This window comes from Panthera tigris, chromosome E1, assembly GCF_018350195.1.
Source record: "Panthera tigris isolate Pti1 chromosome E1, P.tigris_Pti1_mat1.1, whole genome shotgun sequence".
NCBI lineage: Eukaryota > Metazoa > Chordata > Mammalia > Carnivora > Felidae > Panthera > Panthera tigris.
Genome location: NC_056673.1, coordinates 13,572,397 through 13,591,510, shown reverse-complemented (window position 1 = coordinate 13,591,510; position 19,114 = coordinate 13,572,397). Strand labels below are relative to the sequence as shown.

At 40.9% G+C, this 19,114-nt stretch overlaps 1 protein-coding gene across 1 annotated transcript; it reads right to left on the bottom strand.

Moving 5' to 3' along the window:
* Positions 1-9,364: 9,364 nt before the first annotated feature.
* LOC102957355 (olfactory receptor 3A1-like) lies at positions 9,365-10,312 on the bottom strand. The gene has a single exon (XM_007076145.2). The coding sequence runs from the start codon at positions 10,310-10,312 to the stop codon at positions 9,365-9,367; it is 948 nt and encodes a 315-aa protein (XP_007076207.2).
* Positions 10,313-19,114: the final 8,802 nt, after the last annotated feature.

Here is a 19,114-nt window from a genome sequence, read left to right as displayed (position 1 = left end):
AGCCACCAGTTTGTTCCCTGTATTCATGGGCCTGTTTCTTCTTTGTTTTATTTTGATTTTTAGATTCTACATATAAGTGAAATCATATGGTATTTGCTCTTTGTCGGACTTATTTCACTTATGTCATCATGCCCTCTATGTCCAGCATCCCAATGCTTTTTATGAAGTTAGCACGCACCTGACACTACAAATATAAAATTTTAGGAAGAAATAGATGAAATATCACTAGAGAGCAACTTTAGTTATGACTATAGAAACAAAATGCTAAATATAACTATAGAGAGTTTTAAATATCAGAATATTAAAAGAAGTAGTCTATCATGATTAAGAGAGCTCTTATAAAAAATTGAGGCTGATCTAATATATGTAAATGTATGTATATATTAGATCAGTTGCCTAAAAAGTACTTTTTACAGGTTACAATCCATTGTTGATTTAAAAGGAAAACACCCAGCTGTAGTCATCTAAGAATAGAGGGATACTGCAGGATTATTGCTAATGGAAAGTAACAAATTATCCCATGAAAGTAGGAGCAAGAGAGGGATCCCCACCATTACATCTATTTTTATTATTGTCCTAGAATCATTATAAAATTAATGTCAAGAAATAGAAAAATCAAGTTTATATATTGGAAAGGAAGAGAAAGCAAGTGTGTTGATTGTCCATAAAAGGTAATCAAGAATTATTAGAAAAAAGTATCGAGATAAAAATCAAATATACAGAAATCCATACATTCCTTATATACCATCAATGTACACTGGTGGAAAACATACTGCAAAAAAAAAAAAAAAACAAATTAAAAAATGAAATGCTTATGATATAATGTTAAGACTAAAGCAGGATGCAAACCTGTACAACACGGTGTTATTTCAATATTAACAAAGACAAAAAACACACACTTTCACACTCACACACAGAAACAAGACTGAGAAGAAATACCAAACTTTGTCAGTGGTTGAGTAATAATATGAATGGGTTTTATTATCTTTCTTCTCCTCTTCTCTACTTTATGATTTGTCTACAATGAATGCAGATTATTTGTTTTAAGTTCATTTATTTATTTTGAGAGTGCACGCACAAGCTGGGGAGGGACAGAGAGAGGGAGAGAGAGAATCCCAAGCAGGCTCCACATTGTCAGTGCAGAGCCTGACACGGGACTCCATCCCAGAGGAGATCATGACCTGAACCGAAATCAAGAGTCGGATGTTTAACTGACTGAGCCACCCAGGTGCCCTGCAGATTATTTTTATAGTATTTGATGAAGTACCACCTCATGGGCATGATCATGGAATACCTACTAAACCCCGTATCACAATAAAGTAAGTGCACAAAAGAGAAACCAGCAATCCCTTCCCCTATGATATGTAGGTGGTCCCAACATATTTGATAATGGACAGAATTTCCTTCGGGGATTCCCTGAAAACAATTGCAGCTAAAAGCTGTTAGGAGAATTACCCCGAGCGAGGCACTGTGCACCGTTCTAAGTGCTTTAAATGTATTAACTCCTTTATTCCTCACACCCCCTACTATGAGATGGATCCCACTTGTAATCCCGATTTTACAGAAAGAACATGAGTCACGTAAAGCAAATAGCAGAGGCAGGATTTTAACTCTAGTAATCTGACTCCAGAGCCCCTGCTCTTTACACATACCTTTACACATACCACCGCCCAAGCAAGGTAACCCAAGGCATCTGAAGGATCATGAAGGCATGTCTTTCTCCTGAAATTCTCTCTGAATCTATATCTGATCCATTCTCATGACTCAAAAACCCACTCTCATGTTTGCTGTGGTTTGTGCCCTTGCAGATCCCAAAGTCTTGACTTGCAGGCTGAAGTAGCTCAGGTTCAAACGAGTGTCTTGGTTGGATCATGGCCACCGTCAGAAGTTGCCCCCAATTTCCCTTTTTATTTCAATCCATGTCACCAGATTGCAAATTCTGTGACTTCCTATATCCCCACCTTTGCTGTTGCTACTTTCTCTCTATAGACTATCCTTCTTCCATTGTCACGTGCTCAAAGTCTTCAAGACTCAGCTCAAATACTACCTCTTCCAGAAATACCTTCCTGATCTGTGCCCATTTTAAAGTGATATTTACATCTTCAACATTCCCACCACACTTTAATTATATTCCACATGGCACTTACCACTGTGCCTTCTAGCATAATCATTTAGTGATTTAGTGCAGCTCCCTCAGTCCAACTTAAGCATGAGATTCATATCTGAATTTAGGAACTATATGCATAAACTTATTTTAGGTATGCACCATTTTATAAATGAATGAATAACTGCATCCATTGACAAATAGGCTTTCTGACAAAGAGGGCATCTTTGTGGGCTATAGTAGTGATGAAAGGGTTTCTGGAAAAGTGGGAATTTTCCTAGACTTTGAAGGATTGGTTTGATTTGGTTGAGGTAGAGTCAAGTGAAAGGCACAAGGGACTGTTGTAGGGATGACTCCTCCACTCATCGAGACGGGGCATGCAGTGCACGTAGCAATCGACATACTGGCATACAGCTTTTTATATAAACTTCCCACAAAGTTTCCACAATCGGAAGAAATATTCCTCAAAAACAAGTAAGTCATGAGCCAGAATAATATGTTCCCCTAGTAGCTTCTGTCTAGCCCTCAATCGATGAGGGATGAAACTTACACAAGATTTCCTAAATTCTGGGTTGTTCACCAGATTATTGATCTGGGGTGTCTGTGGCTAATGAAATCACAAGAGTGACAACCGATGAGGAAGCCCTTCCGGATCGCCATTCTTGGGGTTTCATATGAGTCCTAGACTTCCGTCATGCTGTGAGAACTCCCTGCTCTGAGGTCCCAGTAGGGCCTCCATGTACTAGTGGTGGTCTCAGTAATCTAGGTGAGGCTGTCCAGCAAGGATTGGTTCCGGGCAGGGAAGTTGAACACTGAATCTCATCCCACTCATCCTTAACAGTCAGGAAAAAACAAAAAGCTTCATCTAGGAAAGAGGGAATTGGTAAAGATGCCTAGAAGAGGAACCTCAATCTCTGGTTCATAGTCCCGGCTCTTTCACTCACCTGATTGTCATCCTGAGCATGTCTCTCTTAGTTGTGCTTTTGAGACTTTGGTTGCTGTGCCTGTAAAACCAGGAGGTTTGACTTACTGAGTAACAAATAAATTTCCTTCCATTTTACACAAGAGTGGAGGGAGGATCATGGGAAAACTCACCTGTTACCGCACAGAGACCAGCGAGGTTGCAAGGGAAGGGATGTAAAGGGAGTGAGAATCTGCACAAACTCAGTCAGCAACTCTGGGGGAATATATATGGAAATGAGATTAAAAGAGGTAGAGGCCATCTCTGTCATGGGACTTCTCCACCACAGGGTAATCCTCTTGTGTCCTTAAAATTGCCCAAGAGTGGGGAGGAGCAGGTGGGGCGAACTAAGTAAATACAAGTCTTAATAAATAGGACAGCGGTAAAACAGTGGTGCCTCATGCATCTGTGGTGATTTAGAATCTCTCCAGACATCTCCATCCCCCATATTGATCTATGGGGCAGATGGGATGGTTATCCTAAGAACTCCATTTAACCGAAGGGGACATAGGGGAAGTCTTTGCTTTCTCAAGGTCATCCAGGGAACTAGACACGGAGCCAGCACCGAATCTGGGTCCCCAGCCCAAGGGTTTCCCTCTTCCACTTTTCTGGTCCAAACAGGACTTGGGGGCAGATACAAGCTGACTCCTAACCTGAGATGAGGAGGAAGCCCAAGAGAGAAGGCAAAAACTGGAGGTGCCCTTTCCCACTTCAAATTCTTAATGAGTCCTCAGGAACAAAGTACATCCCCCCCCCCTCGCCCCTGCAAAGGCCCCTGGGGCCTTGTTAGCGAGGGCCACAGACACTGTGTCATGGGAGTCCCAAAATGATCCTGAGAGAGGTAGTTGAAGCAGTGTGCTGTGCTGTGCTGGAAGGGACCAGGGGACCCCTGGGAAGGGTGCTCCCACCATCATTACCTGGGTTCGGCCTTTAGAAGATGAGAATTTAGTGATAGAGATGATGAGAGAGGAAATTGGAGAGGTTGTATAGTGTAACCCTTGGACTCTTGTGTCTTCCTCCTCAATGACTCACCCAAGTCCATGGGATAGCATACTCTCTCTGGGAATCCTGCCGCACTTTGTAGACAGATAGACCTGCTCTTCCAGCTATTAGCAACTACTGAGACCCTGTGGACTCCAGTTTCCGTTTTTGAAGAATGAGAGTAATATCCTCTCAAAAGGTTGTTGGGAAGACTAAATGAAATAACACGTATAGAGTTCCTAGTAGGAGACTACCAGTGTTGCTATTAACATAATAATAATCGATAATATGTACATGACCCCACACCATAACATTTATATGCACTAAATCGCAATCAACCCTTACAACGATTTCATGGGGTAGAAATCGTTACTATTCCCATTTTAGAGACAAATAATTGAGGTTCAGGGTGACTCAGTAATTTGCCGAAGGCCACACACTCAGGGCTTTGAGGGGTTGGGGCTCAAACTTGAATTTGTCTAATTCCAAAGCACATGATCTCAACAATTATGCTATGTGATTGACTCCTCCACCCCTGTCCAATTAACCCCTTTCCTCCAAATGATATACTTGTTTATCCTGTTGTTTGTGACCAATATAGCTCCTAATTCACCATGAATCATGCCCCAGGATGAGCCTAAGGCATCCTACTCTCAGTGATAGTGGCCTCTGCACCACCCAATAGCCTGGTGCACAGAACTGGGATCGACTTCAGCTGCTGCCTCCAGTACAGCCCTCTTGCTCTCCAATTATATCTGCTACTTATTCTCATTGCAAAGAATTATGACCTTAACTCAGTAGTCTTATGAGGAGCTGACCTTCCAGAGTTAGGCTTGCGTTGTTGTCTTAATGATTGAACATACGAATGTTAAGGCTTTTCATCATTCAGTAACATTTTTCTAAAGATAAATGAAAACTATATTGAACTGGAGCTCTAGAAGTTGTTCAGAGATCATGGGAAAGGAGTAATACTTAAAGGATATTGCCTATGAGTTTATTTATAAAAAATATATTTGAAAACACAAAACTATTGAACTTCCAATTGTTGGAAGACATCAGAAACAAAAATGAAAGAAAAATGGTAAATTGGAATACTGTGTAGAATTATCCGTAAAATATATGGCCAAAGATACGCAAATACGTAAAGAGTTCCCACAGATCAATTAAAAAATTGACAATTCAGTAGAAAAAGAAGCAAAGGACATAAAGAAACAATTTTCAGGAAGCTGTGAGATTAGCCAGGTGGCAGGCAGGATAGGAGGTCGCATGCTCATCTCCAGGAGCTCCATCACAGTTGTGTCCAGTTCTCTGAAGACCACAGTGCCTTGCCATTTACAAAATAGGAGCTGCCACTGCTCAGTACCCCACACACGAGGTCCCAAGTCACAGCTTTGACCCACGATCACCAAGCCAAGCTGCACTGCTGTGTGACCACATTCTGGCTCCTAAGCAGAAAGTTTGACCTGCCATCACCAGGGGGTCCTGCCATTGCCCTGTGCTCTGCAACCTAAGCCCTAAGCCAGGGCTCTGACATTCCATCACAGGGGCTCTGGTTTGTCTCCCAACCCCTAGGTCCTAGTCTCAGCAGAGACTCACCGTCACCAGGTTGCCTTGCTGCAGCTCTCTGCCCTACTTCCGGTGTCTTGACTCAGGGCTTTGATCCACCATCACCAGGGCTGTGCTGTTGCTGCTCTACACTCTGGGGTCTGGAGTTGGAGCTTTCGCCCCAACTGCTGCTGCACCCTGCCACCTAGGCCCAAGCCACCATTACCTCGTGTCATCCCTGGGCCAGCCACTGCAACATTTCCCCTCCCACTTAGAGCCTGAGTCACTATGGTAAGCCCCAGAAACCCAGACCCCAGTTCCATGGGATACCTGCACATGTTCACATGTCAGACACCGGCACCACCACCATAGCAAGTGCACCTGAACCCCAGGACCCTGACTCTGTGGCCACTGTGGGTGCCAGCCCACTAGACCTGGGGCCGAGAGGGGTCCCCTCAGGTAGAGCTTACCCCCATGGGCAAAATAGGAGAACAGGAGAATGCCAGCAGCTTTCACCACCAAGGACCCCAATAGTCCTAGCCATCACTGTTTGGGCCACCAAAGACCCCTGTGGTCTTTGCCAAGGTTGACCTCAGCTGAGGGAGCTACAATCAAATTAAAAAGCATCTACCAAACAAAGGAAGCCATCAATAAACTGAAAAAGCAACCTATGACATGGGAGAAAATATTTACAAGTCATGCATCTGATAGAGGGTCTTTATGTATCCAAAATACATAAAGAACTCATTCAGCACAATAAAAATATCCATTTTAAAAATGGGCAAAGGACCTGAATAGACATTTTTCCAAAGAGACATCCAAGTGACCAACAGGTACTTGAAAAGGTGTTCAACATCACTAATAATCAGCACATCAAAACTATCATGAGATATCACTTCACACCTGTCAGTATGGCAATTATTAAAGACCAAAGACAGTAAGTGTTGGTGAGGATATGGAGGAAAAACAAACAAACAAACCTTGTGCACTATTTGTGGGAATGCAACCTGGTGCAGCCACTATGGAAAACAGTATGGAAGTTCCTCAAAAAATTAAATATAGAACTACCCTACGATCTTGCAATCCCACTTCTGGTTATAGATCCGAAGTAAATGAAATCAACTATCTCAAAGAGATATCTGTACTTCCATGTTAATTGCAGTGTTATTCACAATAGTCAAGATATAGAAATAGCCTAAAGTCCTTTGATAGATGTTTAGATAAAGAAAATGTGATATATAGATAGATACTGATACACACACACACACACACACACACACACAATAGAACTCCTGTAGTGACAGTGAGGATGGGGTTTGATGGCATTATGCTAAGTGAAAAAAGCCAGGCAGAGAAAGACAAATTTGGTGTGGTATCATGTGTATGTGGAATCTTAAAAAAAAAAAAAAAAAAGCCAACTTCATAGAAACAGACACTAGAATGGTGGTTGTGGTTGCCAGGGACTGGGGGAGAGGACAAAATGGGGAGATGTAGGGCAAAGGGTACAAGTCTTCAGTTATAGGATGAATAAGTTCTGAGAATCTAATATGCAGCATGGTGAATATAGTTGATAATACGCAGCTGTATACTTGAAACTGGCTGAATAGACATTAAACATTCTCACCACACACACACACACACACACACACGGGAGAATTAGCTATGTGAAATAAAGGATGTGTTAATTATCTTGTTCTTGGTAATCATTTCATAATGTGTGCATATATCTATCTATATACCTATATCTATATGTATCTATATCTATTTATCTCTATATATCATCATGTTGTACACTTTAATATATACAATTATATTTGTCAATTATTTCTCAATAAACTTTGGAAAAAATTAATTCCCAGTGAAGAAATACTAATAATTATATTAGCCCAGGCCTCCATAACAAAATACCATAGATTGGGGGGTTTAAAAAACAAAATTTATTTTCTGACAGTTCTGGAGGCTAGAAGTCCAAGATCAGGTGCCAGCACAGCCAGGTTCTGGTGGAGCTCTCTCTGGCTAGCAGATGGCCGTCTTCTCACTTTGTCTTCACATGGAATGGCACTTCCTCTCTTCTAGACCACAGGCCAGCAGGTTAGGGCTCCAACCTAATGTAACCTTAACTACTTCCTGAAATACCTCATTAATACTTCCTAATTAATCTCATTTAGCCTTAATTATTTCATAAAGACCCTATCCCATATACAGTCACATTGGGGATTAAGGGCTTTAGCACATGAATTTTGGTGGGATACAATTCAGTCCATATCATGGATAATAAACATTTGAAAATGTATTCAACCTTACGTGATGTCAAAGAAACACGTATTAAAATAACAATTAATATTTTACAACCGTTATAATGTCAAAAATTAGAAGAATTTGTTTCTATTGGGGCGCCTGAGTGGTTCAGTTTGTAAAGCATCCAACTCTTCATTTCAGCTTAGGTCATGATCTCATGGTTCGTGAGATGGAACCCCGTGTTGGGCTCTGTGCTGACAGCATGGAGCCTGCTTGGGATTCTCTCTCTTCCTCTCTCTCTGCCCCTCCCCCCTCTTTTTCTCTCTTACTGTCACTCAAAATAAATAAATATTAAAAAAGAAGAATTTATTTATAATAGTTACTGTTAAAGCTGTAGGAGGCAAGCAGTTTCACCCATTATTGTAACAGTAAAAGAGTGAAATTTTTGTGGGATAAGAGGGAAATATGTATTTAAAAATCTAAGTTTTTATATTTTTCAACGCAGAAATCATATTAATTAGAACTTATGAAAATGCTTGCAAGATAATAAAAACACATCTTTGAAGAATATTATTGATCATATTGGAGTAAATCTAGAAATAGTTAAACTCCATCAAAAGGAATATTGTTAAGCAAATTATGGTTAATTAATAAATTAGCACTAGGCAATTATTAAAATAGAGGAGGTAAGTTTCTAGATATTTTGCCAGATAATAAAGTCTACCAAGTAACGTTTAACAAAAAGACATGGTACAACATGCCCCTATAGATATGACATATATATAAACATGTTTTTATATGTATAAAAAATTAGAAGGGAAGCACCAAATTCTTAACAGTGGTTTCTTCTTGAAAATTGAATTATGAAGGGTCTGGACAGAGAGGGTGAAGATTTGATTTTCACTTTTCATTGGTAAAATTGTGTTTTGTTTTCATTTTTATAAACATAATTTCTAATGGGAAATTTAAAATCAATGAGTGATATTTCCATTTCAGAAAAAAAAAAAAAAAGAAGTCCCAAAGGAAGTATAACTCCTCCACTGCTAAATACCTCAGAATCTTGCAATGCAGACAGGGCACTCAGTGTCTCAAGTTATACTGTACTGGGTCCAGAACCTTGTGTGGGATCCTTGTGTCAAAGCACGTTGGGGGAGCTATTTCAGGGGAATCCAGACAAGAGGGTGTACTAATATTTGGTACCAAGCTGTGACTTTCCATATTCTAGTTTGGAAAGAATCTTTGCTGGTCTATTTTTGGGGAACTCAGCAAAAAATAAACAAAAGGTCCTGCCTGTAGGACCATGAGTCTCTCAGGATACAGAGCTTCCTGGGTTCCACCTCCATCTGGAGTGGGAAGAGTAGCTAGGCCCAAAAGGCAACTAGTCAAGGATTCTGGTTTACAGAACCCACACACACATTATCAGGGAGAGCCTCCTTGGGGAGCAAGGAGTCTCACTTCATAACAAAAGTCATCTTGCTCAAGGATCTAGGAGAGACAGGAAACACTTCCTGTGGTTCTACCCTCCTGATACACTTTTATGCAAGGGCTCGCTTCCCCGTGAGCACCTGCCACAGAGCCCCCTGTACATCAGGGTTCCGAAGGCTGTAGATGAGTGGGTTCAGCATGGGGCTGATGACAGTGTTGAGGATGCCAATCCCTTTGTCTTTGTCTGAAGCTTCCACTGAGCCCAGCCTCATGTAGCTGAAGACACCTGTCCCATAGAATATGCCAACCACAGTGAGGTGAGAACCACATGTGGAGAAGGCTTTCTTCCTGCCCTCAGCAGAACGGATTCGTAGGACTGCAGCTGCCACATGGATGTAGGAGGTGACAATGAGAATCACAGGTGCACCCGCCATGAGGATACCCAGACCAAAGAGCAGCAACTCATTGAGTTGGGTGCTGGAGCAGGAGAGCTGGAAGAGCTGTGGGAGGTCACAGTAGAAGTGATTGATCACATTGGGACCACAGAAGTTCAGGGTGGATATGGCTACTGTGTGGGTCAGTGCATTAGTGAAGGCTAAAGCCCAGGACACAGCCACCAATATCCTCTGGACTGTCTGGCTCATTCGGGTGCTGTAGGTGAGGGGCTGGCAGATGGCCAGGAATCGGTCATAGGCCATGGCTGTCAACAGGAAGCAGTCCACACCAGCCAACTGATGAAAGAAGAAAAGCTGTGTGAGGCAGGCTCCATAGGGAACGGTATGCTTGTGGGACAGGAGACGAGCCAACATTGAAGGAACAGTGACGGTGATACACCCAACGTCCAGCACCGATAGGTTCCCCAGGAAGAAGTACATGGGGGTGTGGAGTTTGTTCTCTACCAAGATGGCGGCCAGGATGCTGAGGTTGCCCCCAACAGTGAGCAGATAGGCTAAGAGGAAGACTACAAAGACAACTGGCCGTAGCCCTGGTGTCTCCACTAAGCCCAGCAGGATGAACTCAGTAACAGCTGTTCCATTGGTCCTGGATTCTGGGTCCATGTGTCCCTGAAAGGGATCAATCTTCCTAATTTAGTTATTCAAGAAAAATACACGGACTCACTCTCAAATGCCAAGCCCCAGGGTAAATTCCCACGGGTCTCTAGTGGGTATTTTCCCACTCCTCAGGCCACACATCTCTCATTAACGCTCAGTCTTCACCTCAATGTCCTCACCCAAGTTCCAGGTGAGTTACACAACTACCTTGGTATCCCCCCTCCTTATAAGAGATCTATAAATCCTTTCTTCCAGTGTTCCCTAGAATCAGGGAATGAGGTCCTTCTACCAACAACCTGTATAAGGAGATTTGGAGAAATATCATGCTAAAAGTGAAAGTGAATAGCTATTAAAAATAGAAACAGCAGAAGAATTGATCATAAGTCCTTATAAAGTGATCAAAAGTCCTTACAAAGGAATAAATATATATCAAATCAGCAAGAAAATTGTCAAGATACACAAAATTAGGAATTGTAAAGGCAGCATAACCAGAGGCCAAAAATAAATAAAATAACCTTGGTATACTATTTGCTCCTAAATTTCAACAATCAATTCAAGAACAGTCCCCAAACCAAATAAACCGGCTACAATTGAAAAAAAAAAAAAAGGAAAAAAAATAGGCAGTAATGTGCTTCCATGTGTAGGCGCTAGGCTCCTATACCTTACATACAAATTATTTTAAACTATCAATGTAAATATAATTTTCATGTAATATAAATTTTCTTAGCTTATAAAAGATGAAAGCCTTCCAATTCGTTTTTTAAAGTTAGCAAAGTCTGATACTCAAATGTAACGATAATAGCAAGAAAATGGAATTATCCTACACTATTCCCATTTGAAAACTTGTGTGCAGAAATCCTAAGTACAAGAAATGAAAGCCACCATTACCTAATATATTTTATAGGAGAGGATGATTTCATATTAGTAAATCTATTAATATACTTAGCAAACTTGTGGGCTTAAAAGGAGGAAAATTTTCCAAAGGACAATTCATAAATGTCTACATACATACTTAAAGAAAAAAGAAAAAAACTGCTTGTAGTTACTTTAAGTGGAAGAACACCATTTTATGAGATAGGCCATATCCACTACAAATCAGTATCGTTCATAATGGTGAAGTAGTAGTGACATTTCTATTAAAATCAGACACGGTGGGGGGGGGGGGTAGGGAAGGGAGTGGTGGAGACTGAGTGGCTCAGTTGGTTGAGTGTCTGACTTTGGCTCAGGTCATGATCTCATATCCATGGGTTCAAGTCCCACATCAGGCTGTGTGCTGACAGCTCAGAACCGGGAGCCTGCTTTGGATTCTGTGTGTGTGTCTCTCTCTCTCTGCCCCTCCCCTGTTCACACTCTGTCTCTCAAAAAATAAAATAAAACATTAAAAAAAATTTGTTACTTCAGGTATTTCTCATTACTCTAAACATTTTTAGGCAAAGAGAAACAAAATGCTTAAATAATGGAAACAAGAAAGAAAAGAATAATTTGAAAATAATAAAATTGTCTAAATAGAAAACTCAAGAGAAGATAAAAAACTGATAAACTCTTAGAATTATTAAGATATTAGCAAATTAGATAAAAAATAATTAAGCACAAGTCACTGTATTCCTTATATGCCTACAATAATTAGCTATAAAACCCAAAGTCCCAATCGTAAGGTGAAATCTTATAATATAAATTATAATATAATATAATATAATATAATATAATATAATACAAGACAATATAATATATTGTTATATATATTATAATAATATAATATAATATAATATATTGTTCTATATACCAATATATTAATATAATTATATTATATATAATATATTATATTATATATTATATATATAATAATATATATATAATATATAATATAATATGTATTGTAAATATATAAATATATAAATTTACACCTGAGTCATATATGTAGGCACCTAAAAAATGGCCCAAAATAAGCATTGCTCAGTTCCACTGACTGTTAGGAATATGGGAGAATTTTAATTACTCTTTCCACTTTTCTTTTGCTTTCAAATGATCTACAACAAATCCGATAACTTTTATAACAATAAATATATTTTTTAATGACCTGCTTTCTCCAGATTGCAGATATAGTAGCTCAAAGGCAATAGTAGCTCAAAGACTCCTTCTCTCTGTCATGTTTCCAGAAGGTTCAGGGAGCTGCAACCTGGCAGATTAAATAAAGGTTTAGAATGGTACACCCATCTTGATTTGCCTCACTGCTCCATGAAGTAATAAAATAACAATTACACCATTGTATCTCCTTTGCAAGTTCAACCTACTTGTAATGGAATAGAAGACTTGCTTACCCGTTAATTAATTAATTAATTAATTTAACCCATTAAATTAATTTTGGCAAGCAAGTCCTCTATTCCATTACAAGTAGGTTGTACTCATAAAGGAAGTACAATGGTGTAATTGTTATTTTGTTACTTCATGGATCAGCGAGTCAAATCAAGATCAATAAATCGTTCGAAACCTTTAATCTGCCAAGTAGCAACTCCCTGAACCTTCTGGAAATGACCTAAATTAATTTATGTGGTATCCATCAATGGAAGCTTATGGCCTATTTTATTCTTTGTGTGCGTGCTTTAGCAGAAGATGAATGTTTTAAGACTATCTTTATTTTCTAATTCTTAAACTAATACCTTTGACTTTTTTCTTTTTGATGGATCTTTTAAAATATAGTAACTTGCTAACATTGGTCCCTGGAAACATTTAGGGATTTTAAAAAGGGTAATTAAAAGCATCGTAGATAATAATAATTGAAAACTGTGATTTCTACAACTGTATTTATCATGACATAGGAATTATGAAAGTAGGTTCCTAAATATTGAGAAATGCTTTAAAATCCAAGATACAAGATCAGTTTTCCATCAAAATAATGTAGATCCTGAGTCATGGTGGGAGGCCCACATCCAGGGTAATATTTAGCTGGAATCCATTGGTAGAGATTACCAGCCTGGTACTTGTTAAATATTTTGATTATAACCCTTATCCACACCGTGGCCTCATCAGTGCACATAGCTGTATTCAGTATACCCTGTATATAGTGTCATTGAATCAAAGAAGGACCAAGTTGATTAGCACCTTGGAGAATATCTACTCCCTCATTTTACTAAAGAGGAAACTATGGTTGGAGCATTGTGGGGCTGGAGTTGTTGGGATTAGAGTGAATACTGACTATACTTCAAAGTGTCTGGTTTTCTATGTTTTAAAAATGTACCTACTGCTCGTGCACCTGGGTGGCAAAAGTTGAGCATCCGACTTCGGATCAGGTCATAATCTCATAGTTCATGAGTTCAAGCCCCATATCAGGCTCACTGCTGTCAACTCAGAGCCTGCTTCAGATCCTCTGTCCCCCTCACTCTCTGCCTTTCCCTCACTTGTGCTCTCTCAAAAATACATAAAACATTAAAAAAAATTTTTTTTAATGTACATATTGCTGGGCCAGCCCATTGTATACTTGCTACCCCAAATTACTCTGAGGCTATCAGAGAAAGAATTTGTATGAGAAGAAGTTTGTCCACTGATTTGACCAGCCCAAATTGGCTGCTTCCAACCAAGCCCCGAGGGGCATTTCCTGACACTTACTGAGGGTTGAAAGATTCTATGTCCTCTGCAATTCTCTTTAGGACTGCTCTGGGCATACTCTACTGAGAAACTTATTCTCTAGACCAGGTGGCTGTGCCTTTCAGACCTCATGCTTTTAAGCTCACACACCTGTGGTAGGGAGCTTGGCAACAAGCAGACTCTGTGGTCATGGTGACAGTCGGCACCTGCCTCACTTCGTTCTGCTTTCTACCAACCACAGAGTTCATTCTGGATCTTTCCTCCCTCACCTATCCTGTGAGAGCCTTTTCTCTGATATGTCTGCCTGGTTCAGGTTTTCTAAATTTGTCACCAAATGTAGCAGAACCTCAGGTCTCTTCTGAGTACGGGTGCGTGAGGACACTTCTCAGACACCAACAGTCTGCCTCCCAGCCCTCTGCTTTCCATTTACCCAAAGATATCCCATGTTGCTCAAAGGAAACCAGCCTGCTTTCCATGCCTCTTCAGTGCTGTATCTCATGGTCTTCCTCTGGCTGATGGCAGGCTACAGTGCCCCCCAATCACAACCTCCCCTCCACCATCATAATCATCACCCTTTATTCCTGTTCTCTCAAAAATAAGAACTTGGTCCCTTCTCATGTTAAGAGTTTTTCTGATAATTATGGATAGTGCATAAAAACAATGACAAATTTAGGAAAATTACAGGAGTTTAGAATATCTTGCAGCATCCTTGTCTCTGAACAGTCCGTGGAAACCACCCCAATGGCGTCTTGCTCTCTTTTTCCATTTCATGCTCCCTTGGCCAGAAACTGACTCCCTGCAGACATCTTCTTTTCTATGCACGTGTTTGTTTCATATGTGCAGTTAAGGCAGACCAGCAGCTACAGACATGCAAGGACGGTTGATGAAAACCTCAATGCCAGAATCCAAATTAGGTCCTTATATGTTGGTGGCGGTCAGTTTTAGGGGATGCTGCTTAGAAGATTCCATGTGGGTGAGAAATTTGATGCAGTGTCTCCTAAGGTCTTTTGTTAGCCCAGAAATCCACGGCTCCTCTTGAGTCACCCTGCAGATCTAATTATAGACCTAGGCTCATTCAGTAGACACTGTGTGATTTGATGTCAATAAGAGCAAAACAGCTGTCCACACATATTACATCATCGGAGAATAATTAAACTGCCTCCCAAATGCCCTCTTGAATCTACTTGAACTTGCGTTATAAGATCTCATATTCTTCCGTCTCATACTTCCCTATCTTTGCTCAAACTGTTCATTTTATCTGCAATGTCATCTCGCTAACTCCAACTGCTCAAATCCTTGAAGACTCAACTAAAATGTTTCTCTTCTGTAGAAGTTTTCCTGATCCTTCCCCATCTCAAGCTCCTCTCCAGGAAACTCATGCAACATTCTAACTGCGTACTTCAAGGCAATTCTTTCCGTTACTCTCTTGCATGGCATTTTCTCTCTAGTGACTCCTCTCTACTCCTCTGCCTACTTTAAGTGGCTTCCGGGCATATTATGCTTCACTCAGCTTTGCAGTTTCTATGCCTATCCTCACATTTTGCATACAGGAGGTGCTCGACATTTCTGAAATAAATAAATGAATGAAGTTGGCAGCCCTGACCATAAGATCAAAAAAATTGTAATGAAAGGAGGCATCAGATTGGGTTGTAGTAGTTGGGAAAGGCTTTTTGAATGAGATGGAATTTATGCGAGACCGGGGACAATTAATAGAATTTGAAGGAAGTGTAAGTTTGAGTAAAAGGCACAGAACTGCTGTTGTAAGAACATCCACTCCCTCTATCTAGATGGGGCATTGGGAACCCCAATAATCCCTTCACTGACATGGTGTCTTTTCTTGAAAACAGCTGCAAAGAATTTGGCAATTAGGAGGGGATAGACCGTATGAATAAATAAGTCTAGGCCAGAAGACTACACCCCACGGGGATGCCAGGTAACCCTCACTCTGTAGAGGTGAGACTTACCACCACCGAGATTTTACGATCGTAACAGTACTCTAGCTGGTCGTGAGTGTTAACTTGCTCCCAGATAATGTATTCCTTACTCGCTGACCTAAGGCCCTTTATCTGTAGTAAACTAATTTATTTTCTGAGAGATTTGCCCACTGGCCTTGAGGAGTGAAGGACCAGAACTTTCCCAGGCCACAGAAGCCAGCAGGTCTGTTTGAAGCCTCCTTAGCTTTCTGATAGCCTAACACTTTTATTAGCAAAGTAATTTTCTTTTTCAGGTCACATAAATGATTTTACTAACCTCCTTTTGTGTATCTATAGACCTGGGCCCTCCTTTGCAGAAAGAACACAGTACTCCTGCACATCACAAAACAGGAACCGGATTCCCTGGCACAACCCCCAAGCACTGAGATCATATTTGTAGCTGGTATCATAGAGTCTACACATGATGGAGAAACTTCATAGGCCACTGCACTCCTTTTGCTAACTAACTACCCTAAACCCCTATATAAACCTCTGGGCCAGGCAGAAACCTGGGAGTTGGTCTTTGGACGAGAGTCTGTCTTCTCCTCAGGTGGCCAGGCTCCTGAGTAAAGCTCAAATTTCTTTCCAGTCAAAACTTGTCTCCTTACCTTTCAGGTGACAGGCAGCCCCACTTGTGCTCAGTAACACGATGGCTACTGGTCTATGCCTCTAAGAAGTCCATCCTTTTCATTTTATGTTTTTATTTATTTTTGAGAGAGAGAGACAGAGTGCGAGTGGGGGAGGGGCAGAGAGAGAGAGGGAGACAGAATCTGAAGCAGGCTCCAGGCTCCGGGCTATCAGCACGGAGTCTGACGCGGGGCTTGAACTCATGAACTGTGAGATCATGACCTGAGCCGAAGTCGGACGCTTAGCCAACCGAGACATCCAGGCACCCCAGAAGTCCACCTTAAACAGGATCATCATGGTCACCTCGACTGAAGAGGTCCTTCTAGATTACCATTCTTGGGTGAGCCCCAAGCTATCCTGCTGGGTGTTTCCTGCTCCCCACTCCGATATTCCAACTAAAAGCTTTATGCACCTGATGATGAAGACACTCAGCCCACCTGAGATAGGGGTCTGGCCCAAGGTTACTTCCTAAGGAACGGGTCCAGCTGGGGGATTAGATTATATGAATGCCCTCATACTCACTCCAATTAAAAACAGAAGGCAAGCTTTGCCCAAGAATGACAGGTGTTGGCAAAGTGCTTTGGCACAGGAGGGTGGCAACCCTTTCCCTCACTTGACTTGTTACCCCGGGCAAGACTCTCTTTACTATAACCTCTTTGAAATAGGAGGTTTGACTTGCATGGTAACAACTCAAGTGTCTTACCTATTATTAGGGAACAGAATAGGACCCTGGAGAACACTCACCTTGTTACAGGTACAGAGCCAGACAGGTTTCTGATGGAGGGAATGAAGAGGGTGCCGTATCATGCGGGCCCTGGCCCCAGAGAGCCCGGAAGGGGTCATATATAAGAAAGTGAATGAGAAAGATGTGAGATCATCTCTTTTTGTGGGACTCTATCCACTGCTGTGCCACATCCCCTATAGACCTCAAAAATTAGTCACCCCGGGAAGGAGTGGGGCTTTGGGGAACCACATGCTGATAAACAACCCAAGGCCTTAATGAACCCAATAATGATGCTTCGCAACTCTGTGATGCTTTTGATTTTCTCAGAAAGGCCTCACACAGAGCTCCTTACTCCATCTCTCATATTGTTCTGTGGGAATGTTGGTAATCCCATTATCACCCAAGGACAGTGAAGTCCAGAAAGTTTCTTTCTTTTCAAAAAAGTTTTAATTTAGGGGCGCCTGGGTGGCTCAGTCGGTTAAGCGTCCGACTTCAGCCAGGTCACGATCTCGCGGTCCGTGAGTTCGAGCCCCGCGTCAGGCTCTGGGCTGATGGCTCGGAGCCTGGAGCCTGTTTCCGATTCTGTGTCTCCCTCTCTCTCTGCCCCTCCCCCGTTCATGCTCTGTCTCTCTCTGTCCCAAAAATAAATTAAAAAAAAAAAAAAAACAACGTTGAAAAAAGAAAAAAAAAGTTTTAATTTAAATTCCAATTAGTTAACACGCAGTGTAATATTAGCTTCAGGCGTACACACAATATAGTGATTCAACACTTCCTTACAATACCTGGTGCTCATAACCACAAGTCCACTCCTTAATCCCCATCACCTATTTCACCCAAACCCCCACCAACCTCCTTTCTGGTAACCATCAGTTTGTTCTCTATAGTTAAGAGTTTGTTTCTTGGTTTACCTCTCTCTTTTTTCCCTTTTGCTTGTTTGCTTTGTTTCTTAAATTCCACATACAAGTGAAATCATATGGTATTTGTCTTTCTCTGACTTATTTCACTTCGCATAACATACTCTAGCTCCACCCACTTTGTTGCAAATGGCAAGATCTCTTTCTTTTTGATGGCTGAGTAACATTCCGATATATTTATCAATCTTTTTGATCCATGCATCAGTTGGAGTCTTGGGCTCTCTCCATAATTTGACTGTTATTGATAATGCTGCAATAAACTTCAGGGCTCGTGTGCCCCTTTGAATGAGTGTTTTGTATCCTTTGGGCAAATACCTAGTAGTGTGATTTCTGCATTATAAGTAGTTCTATTTTTAACTTTTTGAGGACTCTCCATATTATTTTCCAGAGTGGCTGCACCAGTTTGCATTCCCACCAACAGTGTAAGAACATTCCCCTTTCTCCACATCCTCACTAACATCTGTTGCTTCTTGTATTGTTGATTTTTGTCATTCTGACAGGTGTGAGGTGATATCTCATTATAGTGTTAATTTGTGTTTCTCTCATGATCGCTGATGTTGCACATCTTTTCATGTATCTATTGGCCACCTGTATGTCTTCTTTGGAAAAGTGTCTGTTCATGTCTTCTGCTCATTTTTTAATTGGATCATTCATTTTTTGAGTGCTGAGTTCCCATAAGTGCTTTATATATTTTGGATATCAGATATATTTTATCAGATACGTCATTTGCAAATATCTTCTCCCATGCCATAGATTGTCTTTGAGTTTTGTTGATTGTTTCCTTTGCTTATTCCTGAGTTTCAAGGGTGGTTCGATATTCCCAAATCAAGCAATGTGATACATCACATTAACAAAAGAGAGGATAAGTACTATATGATCCTTTATAGGTGCACAAAAAGCATTTGAGAAGTACAACAGTCCTTTATGAACACTCTCCAACAAAGTAGGTTTACAGGGAACATACCTCAACATAATAAAGATCATATGT